The following is a 20,436-nucleotide window of genomic DNA, read 5'->3' on the forward strand; positions in this document are numbered from 1 at the left end:
CCTCATCATGGGTTCTCAGTGTCTATGCTTTCAATAGTATCATCATACTCTAGTGTTTGCACCTATGTTTAAAGAAAAAACACTTGCTACTCAGTAGTGTTCGCACCTACCTTTAAAGAAAACACCCGTGCCACTTATGAGGTTACTTGGAGTGATATTGATTCCCTTGATGAAGGAATATGGCCACTCATTGTCCAGCGATGGAAGGACAGTAGGCTGTGGTCCTCTCCCATAGAGCTTTTGCGTTACCAAACCAAGTTCAAGTTCACATTTATTGTCACATGCACCATTAAGGCACAGTGAAATTTGATATACCATGCAGCCATACAATCAAAAAGAACACAACACACAATAGAATTTAACATAAACATCCACCACAGTGGAATCAACATTCTTCACTGTGATGAAGGCAATAACCTTCAGTCAATCTTCCTCCTTGTTCACCCGTGGTCGGGGCCATGAACCCTCCCTAGTCGCCGCTATGGACGGCCCGATGTACAAGCCCTCTCGTCAGGATGCTTGAAACTTTGACGTCGGGACGGACGGAATACACACTCCACGGCTGGAGTTCCTGAATCGGCTACTTTATTACAGGAGACCGCGGCTTCACGATGTTATAGGCCGCAGGCCGGTGGTACTTCTTAGGGCGATCCCCGGCAAGGGATCGCCCCGCTACGTGATGGAAAGTCCACGCTGCACCCAAGGCTCGAAGCTCCGCAGACAGCGGCTTCACGATGTTATAGTCAGCAGGCCGGCGGTTGGAGCACTTCTTCTGGCGATCCCCGGCAAGGGATTGCCCCGCTCCGTGGATGGATGAGTAGGCAGGTCCTCTTTCCTTTCAGATTTGGTGAGGAGTTCATGTAGCTTATTGCCACAGTAGTCTGGCAACCAAGAGTGTCCCTTACTCCACAGCAGAATTGAAGAAGGAATAAATAGTTACTGGGAAACTTGTCTTTGAATTGAGCTTGGCGTCCTCATAAAACAAAATGTTTTTTCAGGTGTCTGTGGTTCTAGTTTAAATGGGAATGAGATTAATCATTTGTAAATCTAGTGAGGTTTTTTTCTGAAAACTTGATGTGAATAAATGTGGTCAAACTCAGCATTTGAAGATGAATATGATATTAAATCTTATCATTTTTAGTAATGATTAATAACTCTAAAATAAAAACACAGCTTTCTCAAGGAAGCCATTGCTTAGTGGTGAACTTTATCGTCAATTCTATCCTGTAGTGAGTGCCACAGACTGATTGCAAACATTCAAAAGCTTCTTTTTTTTTATCAGTTATGCACCACCGGGATGTCTTTATTTGTTGAATTAAAACAATCTCAGTTAATCATAGCTGAATGTAAACTTTGACCAGAAGGTCGCATTGTCCGAGGAAGGGTCCCAACCTGAATTGTTATCCATGTTATCCAGAGATGCTGTCTGACCCGCTGAGTTACACCAGCACTTTGTGTCCTTTTGTGGAAACTAGCATCTGCAGTTCCTTGTTTTTGTATATTCCATTGTGCCTGCTCTTCACTGCAGTATTTCTGACCCATTGCCTGCTAGCATGACCTAGTCTGCCCTACAGATAAGCCAATTCAATTTTGAAATCTATCAGTTAGCTATGTCAATCCATCTGCTTCACTCATTTCTTTCTGTGGCATTTCACTGGAAGTCACGATTTTGGTTCTAATTTTTCTTTTGTCAGTCCCACTTACTGTATAAATGCTTGGTTATTGGAATATCATTCTAAAAATGATAGCTTTCTGTGTTGCCCTGTATTTTATAATGAGTTTGTGCAACTTAGATTCTGTTGATGTTTTTTTACCGCTCTTATCTCCCCGACACTCCATCTCACTGACCTCTCCAATAGAAAAATGAGTATGCAGAAACTATTACGGGGCAGTATTTCTTTCTGGTATCTCATTGTTATTTTTCCAAAGCCTTTGCTTTCAGTTTGCACGATGCATTATACGATGCTTTAATCCACCATCTCAACTTTCCAGTACTGCTATAACTACCTTGCAGTAGAAAGTATTTCTCCCTAGTACAGTGTTTACGGATATTTTGTGAATAGGTGACTGTGATATATATATACGGGTAACACTCCAAGAGATGCCTTTGTCTTATCTCAACAGGCAGCAGGAGAGTAATGCTAATATGAAATAATTGTTTTATCTTTCATTGTGCATAACTGCTATAAAGTCAACATTGAGAATAGAATACATAACTTTTATACACATAAACCAGCTGCAACCTCTTCCCCACAAGAATCCCTGATTATAGTATGATAGTTATGTAAGGATTTGATAGAGCAGATCGGGATAAAATGCCTTCACTAAAGAAGAATTCAAAACTGGTTGCTCAAGCTAATAGCCAATAATTCCAAAATAGAAATTGGGAGCTGTTTCATCGTTGAAAGTATTGTTAGGTGAACTTTGTAATGCAATTAGTAATTAAGGTGAATAGTATAGATATACTTAAGGAATATGTAATGTGGCAAAAATGAATAGAAATTTAAAACAAAACCAAAAAATGCTGGAAGAACTCAGCCAGTCAAGATGCATCAGGGGAAAGATAAACTGATTAACATTTTGGGTGAACTGGGCAGCTCTGTGCAAAGGTCCTGGCCCAGTATACAACTTTTCTCTTCACTGATAATGGCTGAATTATTCCAGCAATGTATGTTGTTGTTTCGGATTCCAGAATCACTATTCAAATGAAAACAATTCAGCGCTGAATGTATTTATAATCAGCCACATCCTGGTTCTGGTTCCGGGGTTTGCAGGTACATGGAATCTGAATTGCACAAGGTGTGTTTCATGACACTGCAGCAAGACTTCCCTTACTGTGCTAATACTTTCATCCTTCTCCAACAGATACTGCAACAGCCACCTGCAAGTCCTTGGTTTGGTGCCCAAAAAGGAACGTAAGAAAAAGTATGAGCAGCTAGACGAGGTGCGCCCCAGACTGCACCCCGATGTGGCCATGGCAGTCAGCCTGGCAGTGCCCACGCTGGCCCTGAAGACGGCAAATGGTTTGGATGGACCCACGCGAACTCCGCAGATGCCGCGGCTGCCCCTCCAGTGCCTGGAGCGCGAGCTGGATGACCCCTTTGCTTTCCCCGATGACGACGATTGCGCACTGAGGAAAGGGACTGTCAAACGGAAGCTTCAGACCAAACTTGCTCAGAACCGGCAGCAGCTGCAACAGCGGCTGCTTCGCAAGCCCGAGATTTTGAGACTGCAATCAGAGCACTTTATCCCCCGCCCTGCGCCGCATCGGCCGCTCTACCCCGGCACTCCCCCTCTCTCCAGCCCCCCACGACCTACTGTACTGTCACAGGGCCTGCTATGCAAACCCCCACCGCCCCCCAGCCCCGGACTGCCGCCAGCAGCAGCCCAATGTACGGCTGCAGCGACGCCTGCCTCTCCCTCGCCAAACAGGAGGCCCCACCGGACCGCCTCCCCGCCTCAGCGAACAAGGACGCCGCCCCTCCCGCAGCCTGCTGCTGTCCCACCCACGCCTGCGGCCAAGGCAGCGGACTCTTCCAGGCCCAACATGGTGGTCCTCAAGGCTTCAAACTCCACGCCAGTCTGCAGGCAGCACTCGGCCTGTGTAAACAGGCTCCAGAGACTAGCAAAGCTGTGTGCTGAGAAGCAACAATTGCATCAGGATCTCTTTCCACATTTAGGTAAGAACCTGCAATGCTAGTTGGTAATTGTTTATTACTGTCATGTGTACCAAGACACAGTGAAAACTTTTTTCTGTGTGCTATCTAATCAAATCATACATAATCAAGCTATACACAAGCACAACAGATGGTGCAAAACCCCCCCCAGGATGCAGAATATAGTGTTTCAGCTCCAGAGAAAATGCAGATTAAAATGTGATAGGGCCACAATGAGGTAGATTGGAAGATCGGGAATAAATCCTTTGTTTATGAGAGATCCGTTCAGTAATTTGGTTATAGTGAGGAAGAAGCTGTTTATGAATCTGGTGATACGTGCTTTCAACTCTGCCTGTCCCGCCAGGTTAACCCACAGCCCTGCCTGGTGTTACGGGAAATATGGCCCAGGTTTTCCCTTTGAGAATAGGGAAGATTCAAACAAGGGGATATGACTTCAGAATTAAGGGACAGAAGTTTAGGGGTAATATGAGGGGGAACTTCTTTACGCAGAGAGTGGTGGCGGTGTGGAATGAGCTCCCAGTGGAAGTGGTGGAGGCAGGTTCATTGGTATCATTTAAAAATAAATTGGATAGGCATATGGATGAGAAGGGAATGGAGGGTTATGGTACGAGTGCAGGCAGGTGGGACTAAGGGGAAAAAAATTTGTTCGGCATGGACTTGTAGGGCCGAGATGGCCTGTTTCCGTGCTGTAATTGTTATATGGTTATATGGTTTACAGCCAGCGCGGAGAAGCAGCGCTGATGTCCAGGCAGGGCTGTAGATTAACAATTTTTTTTTAAAATTTGGTTCTAACAAACTGGGTATCTTCATTGCTGTTCACAACACATACATCTAATCTGAATGCCCGGTAATGTGGCATCTTGACACCTTTAAATATATTACCAAAAGAACATTTGCTGCAGTTATGTCCTTTGGCCATCTCTTATTAGTTAGTTAGTGACAGGTTAATGTTTAACCTGTCAGATGGGTATAGTCAATTTTAACAGCTATTATCATAAAATGCCTTTAGAAAATTCCTTGCAACCTGTATATTTTGTTGTCGATAAATTATGTGGAAAGTGAGTGTTTTTGTACCAATAGCAATAACGACCATTGCCATGTCATGATAATTTTCGGTCCATCACATAAAACATACTTGCATCAATCTGTAGTGTGCATGGTTAAGCATATATGTTATCATGGTCCAGGATTTATTGACATGAGTTGATCATACGCTGAATAATCTATTTTTGTTTGAAAGTGGAAAGAAATAATAGAAATTGCATTAATTGTAATGTGTAAAAAGAGTTGAGATACTGCATTATAATTTTGCTGCATGTCATTGTAGTATATATCATGTCTTGATTGGTGAATATGTATAGTTTGTGACTTTATTTGAAGCAGAAATAATATGTGAATTCTTCATTGGGCATAATTCTGACTGGTAACTATGCACTTCGTCCCAGCACATTATTGCACGCGTCATGCAAGCCATCTTAAATGACCACCTAAACTGTCATTTGGCAACCGAAAAAGCTTTGTCCGAAAGATTTGCAGAAGCTTGCAAAAACAGAATGGTGGACTTGATAGGAATGGTTAAAATATGCAGAAATTTGATAGGATTGCCAAAAAGAGGATGGGTTTACTTTTGGGAGAGTCCAGAACTTAAATATAACCAAGGTGACATGTCATTTTAAAGTATATTAAGAGCAAGGGGGTAATCGGGGAAAGAGTGAGGCCTGTTACGGCTTTGAGGGATAACGTATGTGATTCCACAGGAGGTTGGTGAGGTTTTAAATGAATATTTCTGCATTCACTTTAGAGAAAGATATTATGGGTAGAAATTTGGGGTTGGTGAGGGAGGGGGGGGGAGATGATGGTACTCTGCAGCATATTATCATTTAAAAGGAGGTATTAGATATTTTGGCTGACATAAGTGAATCAATTCCCAGGACCTGATGAGAAATATCCCTGGCTACCATGGGAGGCAAAGGTGCAGATAGCTAAGGCGCCAAAACAATGTAGTTCCATTATTTAAGAAGGGGAGCAGGGACAATCCAGGTAATTATAAGCCAGTGAGTCCTGCATCTGTGGGAGATAAATTACTGGAACAAGTTCTGACGAACAGGATTAAACTACACTTAGAAAGGTAATGATTGATGAGGGATCTTAAGTAGATTTGTTGGTGGGAGATTCTGTCTGACTAATTTGATTTGAGCTTTTACTGGAGGTAACAAAATATATAGATGAGGGTCATTTACATAACATTTAGTATGGTATTTGACAAGGACCTGCATGAGTCTGATCCAAAGGGTTAGTGCCCATGAAATCCAAGGGAAATTGGATCCAAAAGGACATACAGTAACTCAACAGATCAGGCAGTACCTCTGGAAAACATGGCTAGGTCTCAGCCTGAAACATCACTAATCCATATTCTCCAGAAATGCTGCCTGACCTGCTGAGTTATTCCAGCACTTTGTCCATTGTGCATTAATTAGCATCTGGAGTTCCTTGTTTTTAAAATTGGATCCAAAATTGATTTGGTGATAGGAAATAAAAAATTGATAGAGAAGGGTTTTTTTTAATTGGAAGTTTGTGATCATTGTTATACAGGTGCACAACCTTTTATCCGAAAGCCTTGGGACCAGACACTTTTCGTAATTCGGAATTTTTCGGCTTTCGGATTGGAAGATTTTTAGCGTAGATTTTAACGGCTGGCTCAGTGGTAGAATGCTCGGCTCATATCCGCAAGGTCGCGAATTTGCGCCTCGATTCCGGCAGTTACTCGATCGCGAGTTTGAGTCTTCAATGTAGTTTTTTCTTGCAGAATAGGAGAGAATAGGGAGGGTTAGGCTGGGATCATTCTCTGCGAGATAATCTTAGTGCGGGAGACAAGTATAGGAGAGGTGTACTGACTGTGTGGGCAGAACTTTGGAAGTGATTGCCCACCATTCTCAAAAGCCGCTGTGTCTCCCTGTCCCTCCAACTCCAGAGGAATCCGCTCCCCGATGGGCCGCTACGGCGACAAGTGGCAGTTCGCCCACAGCCCAAGCTGCGCCACCCCAAGAACAAGACGTACCTTGCACACTATCAGCTTCTGCCCATACGGGGAGCGTGTTCCTCTGGAATTGGAGCGGGGCTGGGCTGGAGTTGTTGATCTGGGATCTCCGTGCTTGTAGTGGGCCTGGGGGTCGGTGTCCCGATGAGGGGGCGCAGCTCGGGCTGTGGGCGAACTGTCACTTGTCGCCATAGCGACCCATCGGGGAGTGGCTTTTGGTGGTCCTGACGTCTTCGGCCTGTACAGAAGCTGAGACTGGGAACTGTACCGCCCTTGCAGTCTCCGGGATCTCCGTGCTTGCAGTCGGTGTCCCGTTGGTCCTGATGTCTCTTGCCACCCCCCTGGACAGGAGCTGAGACTGGGAACTGTACCGCCCTTGCCCCCTCCCTCTGCAACTGCAAACAACCCCACTCTCCTGCTCACCTGCAAGGGCGGTACAGTTCCCAGTCTCAGCTCCTGTACAGGGGGGTGGCCGGAGACGTCACAGCCCGAGCTGCGCCGCCTCATCTGCAACCCCAAGAACAAGACGTACCTTGCACACCATCAGCTTCTGTCCCTACGGGAAGCGTGTTCCTCTGGAGTTGGAACGGGGGCTGGGCTGCTGCTGGCTGTGGGTCTCTGGGATCTCCGTGCTTGCAGTGGGCCTGGGGGTCGGTGTCCCTTTGGTCCTGACATCTCCGGTGACTGGCATTGTATGCTGGCATCGTCGACGTGAAGACAGTGCAAAGCCCCCGCGCCGGTGCAATGGGCGGGGAACTGGAGAGGGGAGGGAAGGGGTCACACACATGGCCGGGAAGCAGAGGGGTGTAGGTGGGGTGAAACTGAAGGGAGCGACAATCTGCTGCTGCCTGCCCGCTGAGTTAAAACGTTCCCACGCAAGACTCACGATACACTGTGTATCGTGAGTCTACCGTGGGAACTTTTTAACTCAGCGGGCAAGCAGCAGCAGATTGTCAATTATTAACCCTCCCGCGCAATATACCCTCACCTCTTTTATGAATGGGGATTTAGTTCCCCTTTCTTCGAGGACCGACCGGAGGTTCCGCTGTCACCTCTGCGGGCCGCCCTCGGTAAACGTCTTCAAGGACCTTTCTTCAAGGACTGAAAAAATGTCCGCTATTCGGAGCTTTTCGTTATTTGGATCTTCGGATAAAAGGTTGTGCACCTGTACTACTAATTGGTACTGGGATCCATGCTGTTAGATATATCCAGCGCCCTCCATAATGTTTGGGACAAAGACCCGTCATTTATTTATTTGCCTCTGTACTCCACAATTTGAGATTTGTAATAGAAAAAAAATCACATGCGGTTAAAGTGCACATTGTCAGATTTTAATAAGGCCATTTTTATACATTTTGGTTTCACCATGTAGAAATTACAGCAGTGTTGATACATAGTCCTCCCCATTTCAGGGTACCATAATGTTTGGGACATATGACTTCACAGGTGTTTGTAATTGCTCAGATGTGTTTAATTGCCTCCTTCATGCAGGTATAAGAGAGCTCTCAGCACCTAGTCTTTCCTCCAGTCTTTCCATCACCTTTGGAAACTTTTATTGCTGTTTATCAACATGAGGACCAAAGTTGTGCCAATGAAAGTCAAAGAAGCCATTATGAGACTGAGAAACAAGAATAACACTGTTACAGAAATCAGCCAAACCTTAGGCTTATCAAAATCAACTGTTTGGAACATCATTAAGAAGAAAGAGAGCACTGGGGAGTTTACTGATCGCAAAGGGACTGGCAGGCCAAGGAAGACCTCCACTGCTGATGACAGAAAAATTATCTCTATAATAAAGAAAAATCCCCACAAACACCTATCCGACAGATCTGAAACACTCTTCAGGTGGGGGGTATTGTCAATGACCATTGTCCGCAGAAGACTTCATGAACAGAAATGCGGAGGTTAAACTGCAGGATGCAAACTCTGGTTAGCAGCAAAAATAGGATGGCCAGTTTACAGTTTGCCAAGAAGCACTTAAAAGAGCAACCATAGTTCTGGAAAAAGGTATTGTGGACAGATGAGACAAAGATTAACTTATATCAGAGTGATGGCAAGAGCAAAGGAGAGAAGGAACTGCCCAAGATCCAAAGCATACCACCTCATCTGTGAAACACGGTGGTGTGGGTATTATGGCCTTGGCATGGATGGCTGCTGAAGGTACTGGCTCACTTGTCTTCATTGATAATACATCTGCTGATGGTAGTAGCATAATGAATTCTGAAGTGTTTAGACACATCCTATCTACTCAAGTTCAAACAAATGCCTCAAAACTCATTGGTTCATCCTACAGCATGACAATGATTCCAAACATACTGCTAAATCAACAAAGGAGTTTTTCAAAGCTAAAAAATTGTCAATTCTTGAGTGGCCAAGACAATCACCAGATCTGAACCCAATTGAGCATGCCTTTTATATGCTGAAGAGAAAACTGAGGGGACTAGCCCCCAAAACAAGCATAAGCTAAAGATGGCTGCAATACAGGCCTGGCAGAGCATTACCAGAGAAGACACCCAGCAACTGGTGATGTCCATGAATCGTAGACTTGAAGTAGTCATTGCATGCAAAGAATATGCAACAAAATACTAAACATGACTACTTTCATTGCCATGACATTGCTGTGTCCCAAATATTATGGTATCTCAAAATGGGGGAGGGGGGGGGGGGGGGGGGGGGGGGGGGGGGGGGGGGGGGGGGGGGGCGCTATGTAAAAACACAGCTGTAATTCCTACATGGTGAAACCAAAATGTATAAAAATGACCTTTATTAAAATCTGACAATGTGCACTTTAACCACATGTGATTTTTTTCTATTATAAATCTCAAATTGTGGAGTACAGAGGCAAATAAATAAATGATGGATCTTTGTCCCAAACATTATTGAGGGCACCGTACATCAACAACTCTGGTATTAATGTAGGAAATATGGTTGGTAAGTTTGCAAATAACACAATAAATAGTGTTGTGATTATTGAGGGGTATAGTCACAAGCCACAGAAAAATATTGATCAGCTGGTAATTTGGCTTGACCATGGACAAATGGAATTTGATTGTAAAAAAAAATGTTAACGGATGTATTTTAGGAGGTCAAATATGAGTAAAAGAATGGTGGTTCCAAGGCAGTACAGACACTCCCTGAATTACTTAAGGGTTCCATTCCCAATAACAGTCCAACAGCTGATTTCACCATAAGCCAGAAATATCAATTTTCTATAGCTTCTCCATGTACAGTGCTATAAATCTTTCACTCTTATCAAACATGCACCATAATACTATCCATAAATTAAAAACAATGGATTGTATGCTGTATCCAGTCACTGATGAACACATGTAACTCATTATCATTATTATCATCACTATCTAGAAAAAAGCTTTAAAAATATATGGCATATTTTGTTGAAAGTCTGATTTCCGTAAATCAGGTAATCTGTAAACCCGGGATCCCCTTTACCGAGAAACAGAAGGACTTTGGTGTACAAGTCGAAAGAATCCTGAAGGTGGCAGCACAGGCAGAAAGTGGTTTAGAAACGATGCTAGTCTTTGAAATATAAAAGCAGGGAAGTTGTGGTAAGTTTTATAAAACATTGTGAGTTCATGTTCTGCACAGTTTTGGTTGCCACAGAAAGAACGTGATCGAGGGAGAATGTGGAGAAGGTGCAGAAGAGATTCACAAGGATGTTGCCTGGGATGGAGTGTCTCAATCATGAGGAGAGGCTGAATATCTAAGTTTGTTTTCCATTGAATGGAGGAGGCTGATGGGGACCTGACAGAGATGTACAAAATTATGAGTGGGTGTATAAGGAGGACATTAGTAAACTTTACCCAAAGCAGAATGTTTAGAACTAGAGGACATAGGCCTAAGTTAAGGAGTAAAAGGGTTCGAGGATATATAAGGATTTTTTTTTTCACACACGGGTGATTGCAATCTGAAATGCCCTGCCTGAGAGGGTAAGAGAGGCACACACTAACAACAAGAATAACTGGATGAGTGCCAATTGCCAAGGTATAGGAGGCTACGCCCAAATGCCGATAAATTTGATTTGTGGAAGAGTGCTTAGTCATGCAGCTGCACAGCACGGAAACAGGCTCTTCGGCCTTGCTCGTCCAAGCCAACCAGCTAATCCCACTTGATTGTTCCTGGCCCATATCTCTCCAAACCTTTCCTATGCATATATCTGTCAAAATGTCATAATTATACTTGCCTCTAGCTTGTCATGTGATAGCCTCTTCTATGTAGTTCTTCCTACTCTCTGTGTGACAGAAGTTGCCTCTCTGGTCTCTTAAATGTTTCCTCTTAAATCATCTTAAACCCATGCCCTCTCGTTTCAAATTCCCTTACCCTGGGGCAAAGACTGGATTTTCACCTACTCATGCCATTCATGATTTTAAATGTCTCTGTAAAGTTATTCCTCAGTCTCCGATACTCGAGAGCAAAAAATGACCCAACCTTTCCAGACTCCTTATAACTCAAACATCCAAATAAATCTCTTTGCACCCTTAGCAGTTTAATGACATTTTTATATAGCAGAATGACAAGAACTTTACTGAATACTCCAAATGGGGCTTTACCAATGTCTTGTGCTACTTTACCATAATATCCCGACGCCTATACTCAACCTTGACTGATGAAGGCAAACACACCAAACACTGCTTAATCACCCTGTCTACCTCAAGGAACTATGTACCTGCATCGCTAGGTCTCTGTTATACAATATTCCCCAGGGCCCTGTTATTTACTGTATACCATGTCGTGCCAAAGTGCATCATCTCGCACTTATCTGAATTAAAATTTGTCTGCCATTCCTCTGCCCGTTGCCCCAGTTGATCAAGATGCCAATGTAATTTTAGATGACTTTCTTCACTATCCACTCGACACCAATTTGTTAATTCATTTCATTACTTTTCTGCTGTGTGCTTATTAATATTCCTTAACATCACTACATTTCAGAGTAAAACATTATGAAGCCCTTTCATGTTATTGTGTATAAATACAGGGTCTAGCCTGGTAAAGTTAATGAAAAAGAATCCAGATGATATCTGACAGAATTTTTATCCTAGTATTTAGAATATTGTAACATATTGGCACTTTTCTGAAGCTTCCTGTGAAAGTTGTTAGATATGTTTCCCTCGTGCCTTATCTATTTTATCAACAATCCTTGCAGGATATAAAATCTGCCCAAAGTGAGAAATGTCTATTTCCTTCCTTGTGCTCCCCAATAAATAGTGATGAATTCTTTTTTTGGGGGTCTCATTCCTTCTAACAAACTGAAAACTAGTCTGGTTAGCAGTTGCAAATAGATATTGATATCCCATTGTTCGAGTTGTGCTCAATTTAAGGAGGTGCTTATGTTGTTAATCTTTTAGTTTAGTTTAGAGATACAGCGCGGAAACAGGCTCCTTGGCCCACCGAGTCCATGCCGACCAGCGATCCCCCACACATTAACGCTATCCTACACACACTAGAGACAGTTTACACTTTTTCCCAAGCCAATTAACCGACAAACCTGTACTTTTATGGAGTGTAGGAGGAAACCGAAGATCTCCAAGAAAACTCACGCGGTCATGGGGAGAACGTACAAACTCCGTATAGACAGCACCCTTGGTCGGGATCAAACCCGGGTCTCCAGCGCTGTAAGGCAGCAACCCTATACCGCTGCACCATTGTGCCGCCCACAGTTCTTTCCTGAAATGAGAAACTGAGTGCAGAACATGTCCACCTTGGTTAATGGATGGATAAGACGAGTATTCATAGCCAAAGATCAAAACTATGTGGATGAAGATATTATATGATGTGCTTGAGTTACGTTGACTTTGTAACTTTCTCCAGTTCTACACCCAATAAGATCTCTGCAATTCCGTCCTGTCAAACATCTCTAATTTCCTTCGCGTACCACTGGCAGCTATGTCTTTAAGTGGCAAAGCCCTAACTGTCCTGCCCTCCTAAATATTCCACCCCTTTGCTCATGTTAGCACCTTTGATTCCTTGAGCCTATCTCCTTGACCAACTTTGTGACCATCTATCCAAAATTCTCCTTTGTCCCTCTTTTTATTTTTGTTAGATGGCACTTCAGTGATGCACATTATAATGTTTTACTTTGTAGAGGACACTGTAAAAAGGCATGTTGTTGCTGTTGTATCTCTTCTACCCATACCTTGGCAATGGCCAATTGCTGGTACCATTTTGAGATAGATAGCTGTAATCTGAAACAAGTTAGAACATTTCAGTTTTCTGAGTTGAATCTAGTGCTCTCTTTATCATGGTAAGTGAACGCGGCCTGAAAAGTACTAAATATTGACATCTTGTTTGTATCTTAGTAAAACACCTAGTCTCTCATCGGGTGTGTAAAGGAAACTGGGAAAGTACCAAGTAAATATGTTATCATTCTGGATACAAACAGACCCTTTGCCAAGAGTCAAGACAAGTGTGTTTAATTGTCATATATATCGACAACAGAGTAATGAAATTCTTTGCAACCAAAGACAGTCCATAGCTCACAGTTCTGTTTATTTATTTATTTTTTAAAGAAATATTTATTTTATTAGAAGCAATTGTACAAGGAGAAAGTAATCGACATAACAATTATACAATTTTCAAACAGCTTCAGTTTTAACATTATATAAACTGATAAGTGAATCGGAAAAAAGTAAAAAGGAAACAATGAAAAGGAAGAAGAACGATACGAAAAAGAAAGAAGAAAAACCTCCTAAACTAACAAAGAAGTGAAAACAAAAAGAAAAAGCGGAGATATATCCCACTACCCTTCCCTTCACCCACTCACCCGACCCTAGTGTTGGTTTTGAATTTGTGTTCAGATTCAGATTCAGATTCAATTTTAATTGTCATTGTCAGTGTACAGTACAGAGACAATGAAATGCATTTAGCATCTCCCTTGAAGAGCGACATAGCAAATGATTTGAATAAAAAATAATAGTTGTCTGGGGGGGGGGGGTGGTGATTGGCAGTCACCGAGGTACGTTGTTGAGTAGAGTGACAGCCGCCGGAAAGAAGCTGTTCCTCGACCTGCTGGTTCGGCAACGGAGAGACCTGTAGCGCCTCCCGGATAGTAGGAGGGTAAACAGTCCATGGTTGGGGTGAGAGCAGTCCTTGGCGATGCTGAGCGCCCTCCGCAGACAGTGCTTGCTTTGGACAGACTCAATGGAGGGGAGCGTGGAACCGGTGATGCGTTGGGCAATTTTCACCACCCTCTGCAATGCCTTCCGGTCGGAGACAGAGCAGTTGCCATACCATACTGTGATGCAGTTGGTAAGGATGCTCTCGATGGTGCAGCGGTAGAAGTTCACCAGGATCTGAGGAGACAGATGGACCTTCTTCAGTCTCCTCAGGAAGAAGAGACGCTGATGAGCCTTCTTGATCAGAGTAGAGGTATTGTGGGTCCAAGAGAGGTCATCGGAGATGTTGACTCCCAGGAACCTTAAGCTAGAAACACGTTCCACCTCCGTCCCGTTAATGTGGATGGGGGTGTGCGTGCCGCCTCTGGACTTCCTGAAGTCTACAATGAGCTTCAACCATTCTGTTGTTGAAGAAATTCAATGAAAGGAGACCATATTTTGGAAAATTGATCTGATTTGTCAGACAAAACAAGCCTTATTTGGCCTGCAAAAGGTATTCTTGATAGTGTTCCAGTAATTTTTTCAGAACTGCTTTGAATGCTTACTTAAATAAGGAGACCGATGCTCTGCACAGTATTCCAGATGTCATCTTTCCAACACTCCTCATAAGTGAAGTATGGGCTCTCTGTTGTAAGTAATATCCCCTTGCAGTCAAAAATAACATTCTGTTGACTTTCCTTATTTATTTTCTGCCCATCTGCATACAAGCCTTCTGCAAAGTTTACACAAGCTTGTTGAGATGCAGTCTCTACCCAAAGTGTCGACCATCCCTCTGCCTCCACAGGTGATGCCTGACCTGCTGTTCTGCTCTAGATTCCAGCATCTGCAGTTACTTGTGTCACCCGATTCCACGCTATTTGAGTGTGGAACATTTTATATTTTTTCTGCCAAAATGAACACCTTTACATTTTACCAAAGTATACACCATAGGCTAGATCATTGCCTGTCACTTAACCCATTTATATCCCGTTGTTGCCTCATAATCTTTAATAACTTGAATTTCGACCCATTGTCATGTCATCAGCAAATTTAGCAACCATATCCTCAATTCCAAGTAAGTCATAGAATGAGTAAAAAAATAATTGAAACCCCTTCACTGACCACTGTGGCATGTCACTTGTTTCATCTTGCCACCTGGAAAATATTCATTTTTACTTATTCTATTTCCTATTAACCAGCCTATCTTGTCATCATGCCCACATGTTACCTCCGACACCATTAGCTTTTTTTCCACAAGAACCTATTTTGATACGGCACCTTATTGAATGTCTTCTCAAAATCTTAGTTCATCTATTGGTTTCCATTTATGTATAGAATCTGCTTTTTTTTTTTTTTAAATCACTAATATTGTTGATTACCTTACGTTTATTCGGTGCCCTCTACAATATTTTTAAGAGCAACAGTTTTACTCTGAGAAATTTTAAGCGATTGACCTTGCATTTGGTCATGCCCTAAGTTCTTTCTTGGCTTGGCGGTAGTTTTTATAGGAATGCTCCTGTGAAATAGCCTTGCATTCTTTACCATGTTAACTTTTTAAAATATAAATGTTTGCTCTTTTCTTACAATATGACTTTTCTGTGACAGAATATGCTGTAAAGTTATCCTTTAAAAAATATTTTGCAGAGAGACGCATAGTTTTTCACAGGGTTCTGAAGCTCTCAGTGGCCAACTTGTAAGCTAGGTCTTTTTGTTTATGAATGAGTCAGGAACAGTTTCACTCTTTATAGTTGGGCATAAGGCTTGAGGAAAGGGGAAAGTTGGTGGAGATGATGTTGAACTAGAACTTCAAAAACATTTTTTGTTGCTCCACTAGTCTTCCAAATATTATAGGGTGCATGCCATCACTCTAGGCTCAATGAGAGGTTTAGGTGGTATCTAAGCTTAGTGAATTAAAAAAAAAAATGTAGTCTGTAGTCAGCATTCGTGTTGATTTAGGAGTGTGATTTAGGGGGTCAGTATATGTTGATACGGTAAAGGAGCAGAATTAGGCCATTTGGCGCATCAAGTCTATTCTGCCATCATGGCTGATTTATCTTTCCCTCTCAACCCCATTCTCCTGCCTTCTCCCAATAGCCACTGACACCCTTACTAATCAAGAATCTGCCAATCTCTGCCTTATAAATATCCATTGACTTGGCCTTCTGTGGCAATGAATTCCACAAATTCACCACTCACTGACAAAATAAATTCTTCCGCATCTCCTTCCTAAAGATATGTCCTTTTATACGGAGGCTATGGCCTCTGGTCCTAGACTCTCCCATGAGTGGAAACGCCCTCTCTATATCCATATGTGTATACAAACACACTAACTCCCATAGCGATCTAGACTACACTTCTTCCCACCCTGCTTCCTGTAAAGACTCAATCCCCTACTCCCAATTCCTCCGTCTACGCCGCATCTGCGCCCAGGATGAGGTTTTCCATACTAGGTCATCGGAGATCTCATTCTTTAGGAAACGGGGGTTCCCCTCTTCCATTATGGATGAGGCTCTCACGAGGGTCTCCTGCAGCTCTGCTCTTGTTCCCCCTCCTCCCCCCATTCGTAACAAGGACAGAGTCCCCCTTGTCCTTGCCTTCCACCCCATCAGCTGTCGCATACAGCATATAACCCTCCAATATTTTCACCTCCAACGTGATCCCACTAATAGCCACATCTTACCATCTTTACCCCTTTCTGCTTTCCGCAGAGACCCTTCCCTCCGTAAATCATTGGTCAAATCGTCCCTTCCCACTCAAACCACCCCCTCCCCAAGTACTTTCCCCAGCAACCGCAGGAGATTCAACTCCTGTCCCTTTACCTCCCACCTTGACTCCATCCAAGGACCCCGACAGCCTTTCCAGGTGAGGCAGAGGTTCATTTGCACCTCCTCTAACCTCATCTACTGTATCCGCTGTTCCAGGTGTTAACTCCTGTACATCGGCGAGACCAAGCGCAGGCTCGGCGATCGTTTTGCTGAACACCTCCGCTCAGTCTGCCTTAACCTACCTTATCTCCTGGATGCTCAGCACTTTAACTCCCCCTCCCATTCCCAATCTGACCTTACTGTTCTGGGCCACCTCCATTATCAGAGTGAGGCCCACTGCAAATTGGAGGGAAAGCACCTCGTATTTCGCTTGGGTAGTTTATACCCCAGCGGTATGAACATTGACTTCTCTAATTTCAAATAGCGCTTGCTTTCCCTCTCTCTCTCCCTCCATCCCCTCCTCTTTTCAGTTCTCCCACGAGTCTTACTGTTACGGTGGCGCAGCAGTAGAGTCAGCTGCCTTGCAGTGACTGCAGCGCCAGAGACCCAGGTTCGATCCTGACTACGGGTGCTGTCTGTACGGAGTTTTTATAAGTTCTCCCCGTGATCTGCGCGCGTTTTCTCCAAGATCTTCGGTTTCCTCCTGCACTCCAAACATGTACAGGTTTGTAGGTTAATTGGTTTGGTAAATGTAAAAATTGTCCCTAGTGGGTGTAGGATATTGTTAATGTGCGGGGATCGCTGGTCGGCACGGACCCAGTGGGCCGAAGGGCCTGTTTCTGCGCTGTCTCTCTAAATTAAACTACATTCTATTTCTGTCCTGCCCACTCCCCTGACTGCACCAGTGTGTGAAAGGCAGTAGTAACACTAGGGGTCAGTATGTGAATGTTAAATGGTAACAGTTATTCAATGCATCTGTGTGCTAAAGGGATTTATAACCATCGGCATCAGTGGGATTTTAGTGGGTTGTGTGTAAGTTTAAGGAGACATTGCTTTAGGCGTCACTGTCATGGAAATTTTAGGAGTTATTGTAATTGTTGAATGTGACAGAATGCATGCTGTTCATGGAAGAAAAAACAGCATCTAGAGATCAGTATGATCTTATAGGGAACACCATATATCACCCTGCTAAGACAATCAGTGAATGAAAAGGATACGTTAACTCTGTAGGTTGGTGTACTGTGTTGAACGTGACAGTAACAAGAGGCCGGAGAATTTGTGTTGAAGGGAGCAATGACCCTGGTCAGTGTGAGTGATGAAGGTGGCACAGTGGTATAGTTGTTGCCTTACAGCGCCAAAGACGTGGGTTCAATCCTGACCATGGGTGCTGTCTGTACGGATTTTTTACCTTCTCCCTGTGACCACGTGGGTTTTCTCCGGTTGCTCTGGTTTCTTCCCACATTCTAAAGACGTGCAGGTTTGTATGTTAATTGGCTTCTGTAAATTGTCACTGGTGTATCGGAGAGAACTGGTGTATGGACAATAGCTGATTGGTGAGCTGAAGGGCCTTTCTATGTTGTATCATTAAAACTAAAAGATAGTAAGGTCACAATAAGGTATCTAAAGCAGACTATGAGAGCATCAGGTAACATTAAAATTAGTAATTTTAGTAACCATACTCGTGATGGTTAGCAGAGTATTGTGAAAGGTCATGAGTTCCTTCGAGAAAGATCCTAAAATGTCCTATGCATGATGATTCATTATTTTTACCTTCAACACAATCTGTGAAATGTGTCAACATGTAATCCACAGTCACACTTTAAAAAAAAATAAGTCTTCCCCTGTGTCTCCATGTCATTCTTTACATTCTGTCATATATACAGTGAGAACTCTTTTCTTTTCTTCAGGGCTAGACTGGTCAGAGGACAGTGAGGAAGATGAGGAGGAAGATGAACGTGTGCCTCGTTGCCAGTATGCTTGGACGTTGCGAGACAAATGGTCAGATGTTCACCTAGAGTGAGTAGCATTTGGCAATCAACTAACATTGTGCTGAGGCTTTGTTTTGGGTACGGATAACTTGACTTTGAAGGCAATTTGACCTTTTTTTACTGAAATAAATCATATCGACATCATTTCCTGCCTGTGACAAATGTACATTAACAATGATATAACCTTTCGCAGCTTGTAATTAACTTTGATCTCCACTAGCTGAAGCACACAAACTGCACAGAATTTAGGTCTCCAGTTGCAAAAAGATGAACAGAAGAACATTGAAAATTAATTTGGAGAGATTATAGCAGAACCAAGAGGGTAACAGTTCAGAAATCTTTCACAGGCTAGGGCTGTTTTCTAAACACAATGCTGCTGAGTGACCTGACTTTTGGTAGGTTTTGGAAGCTGTGAAAAAGGAAGGGTATGGGGAATCACATCTATAATACCTGCATCCAATAAATGTGTCAATAGAGATGTTCAAAACTCTGAGAATTTTGTTGGGGTAATTATTCAGATGTCAGAATCCAGAGGTCACATATTTAAAATACCGTGGAGGAAATCCATTTTTTAATGCTATTATTTATTAACTGAAATGCGGGTGGAAGTAGAGTCGATGATAACCTTTGAGAGGTAATTGGATAAATATTTGCAGCTTTTGAGGATTACTAGAGAAAGGGCAGGGGAGTAATTGGTAGCTCTTTGAAAGAGTTGGCACAGACGTGCATGCTTCTTCTGTACTTAATGCTAACCTACATGATATTTTTTGAGTTGTATGTTCAGAAGCAAAGCTAGGTGAAGAATTTGGTTTTAAATTACTCTGCTTATGATGCCATTATTAAGCTACATTGCATTAAATTAGAACAGTTAAAACTTTCAGTAGGAATTACTGTCCAAGAAATGTTCTATAATCCATACCATCACTCAGTCTGGCAACATAATTTAGGGATTGAAAAAGGCATTGAATCCATTGTTAATACATCTCTTGTTGCCTGTTAATAGAAATACTGTAGGTCATTCATTCCGACTGACCTAAATTGTGGAATATGTCCCACATATTCCACCTCTGACCCGCTTTCCATATTCCCCATTACTTTTTTCACGCATGTTGTTTTCTAGCTTCCTGTTAAATTAGTCTGTTAAATGTTCTTCTATTCATCTCTTCTGCAACAGAATGTTCACAAATCCTATATTCATAGCACTCTCCAGTTATTGTTATTGAGTGTGTTTTCTTTGCTTTTCTCTTGATTTTTGCTTCACTCCACCATCCCCATCTCCCCCAACAAATGTGCAAACATCTTTGCATCAAACTCATCATTTTTCTTTATAATTATAACAATCTTTATATGGTCACCCCTCAACCCTTCTTTTCAGCGAGGTAAACCTGTTCACTTTTGATAATTTTGGCAAATAAGCCATAGCTTTGCAGTTTCGCTGCCATTCTTGTGAATATATATTTCACGTTCTCCAGTATCCCTTTTTGTAATATCAATAACTGTACACAGGACCCATCTAAGCCTTTGTGTAATTAACTTTTCTGGTTGGCTTGTTGAATCATTTTATATGGCAGTAATTGTTGTGCAACAGAAGCACCCAGTAGGTCAGGCAGCATCTGGGTAGATAAACGATGCTTCAGGTTCTTTCTTTTATTTATATACATAATCAACATGTGTTGCATATAGTAAATATTATTAGGCACCTTTGAACACTCAAACTGGAGGGAAAGTAAAGCACCTTCAATCCCAAAGGATTGCCTAGGAAGACATCTATATTACTAAAAGTCTGTTCTTGACCGGTTTTGGCCATCTGTGCTGCGATTTCCGAGAGAACGCCGCCACCTACGGCCATCACTTTTGGCCACATTGCTCAGAGCCCCCCTCCGCCGCATGTGTGCCGAGGATTTTTCCCGTCGATTAAAA

The 20,436-nt window shown here is 42.8% G+C and overlaps 1 protein-coding gene across 2 annotated transcripts in view; it reads left to right on the top strand.

Annotated features, from left to right (window-relative positions):
• Positions 1-20,436, top strand: part of ino80db (INO80 complex subunit Db) — a 104,099-nt gene that overhangs the window by 43,008 nt on the left and 40,655 nt on the right. For both annotated transcript variants that reach the window (XM_055638333.1, XM_055638332.1), the window contains exons 4-5: positions 2,866-3,680; positions 18,436-18,544. In XM_055638333.1, the coding sequence (XP_055494308.1) occupies positions 2,866-3,680; positions 18,436-18,544 (924 nt within the window). The remainder of the gene's footprint in view (positions 1-2,865; positions 3,681-18,435; positions 18,545-20,436) is intronic.

This window comes from Leucoraja erinacea, chromosome 7, assembly GCF_028641065.1.
Source record: "Leucoraja erinacea ecotype New England chromosome 7, Leri_hhj_1, whole genome shotgun sequence".
NCBI classification, from domain to species: domain Eukaryota; kingdom Metazoa; phylum Chordata; class Chondrichthyes; order Rajiformes; family Rajidae; genus Leucoraja; species Leucoraja erinaceus.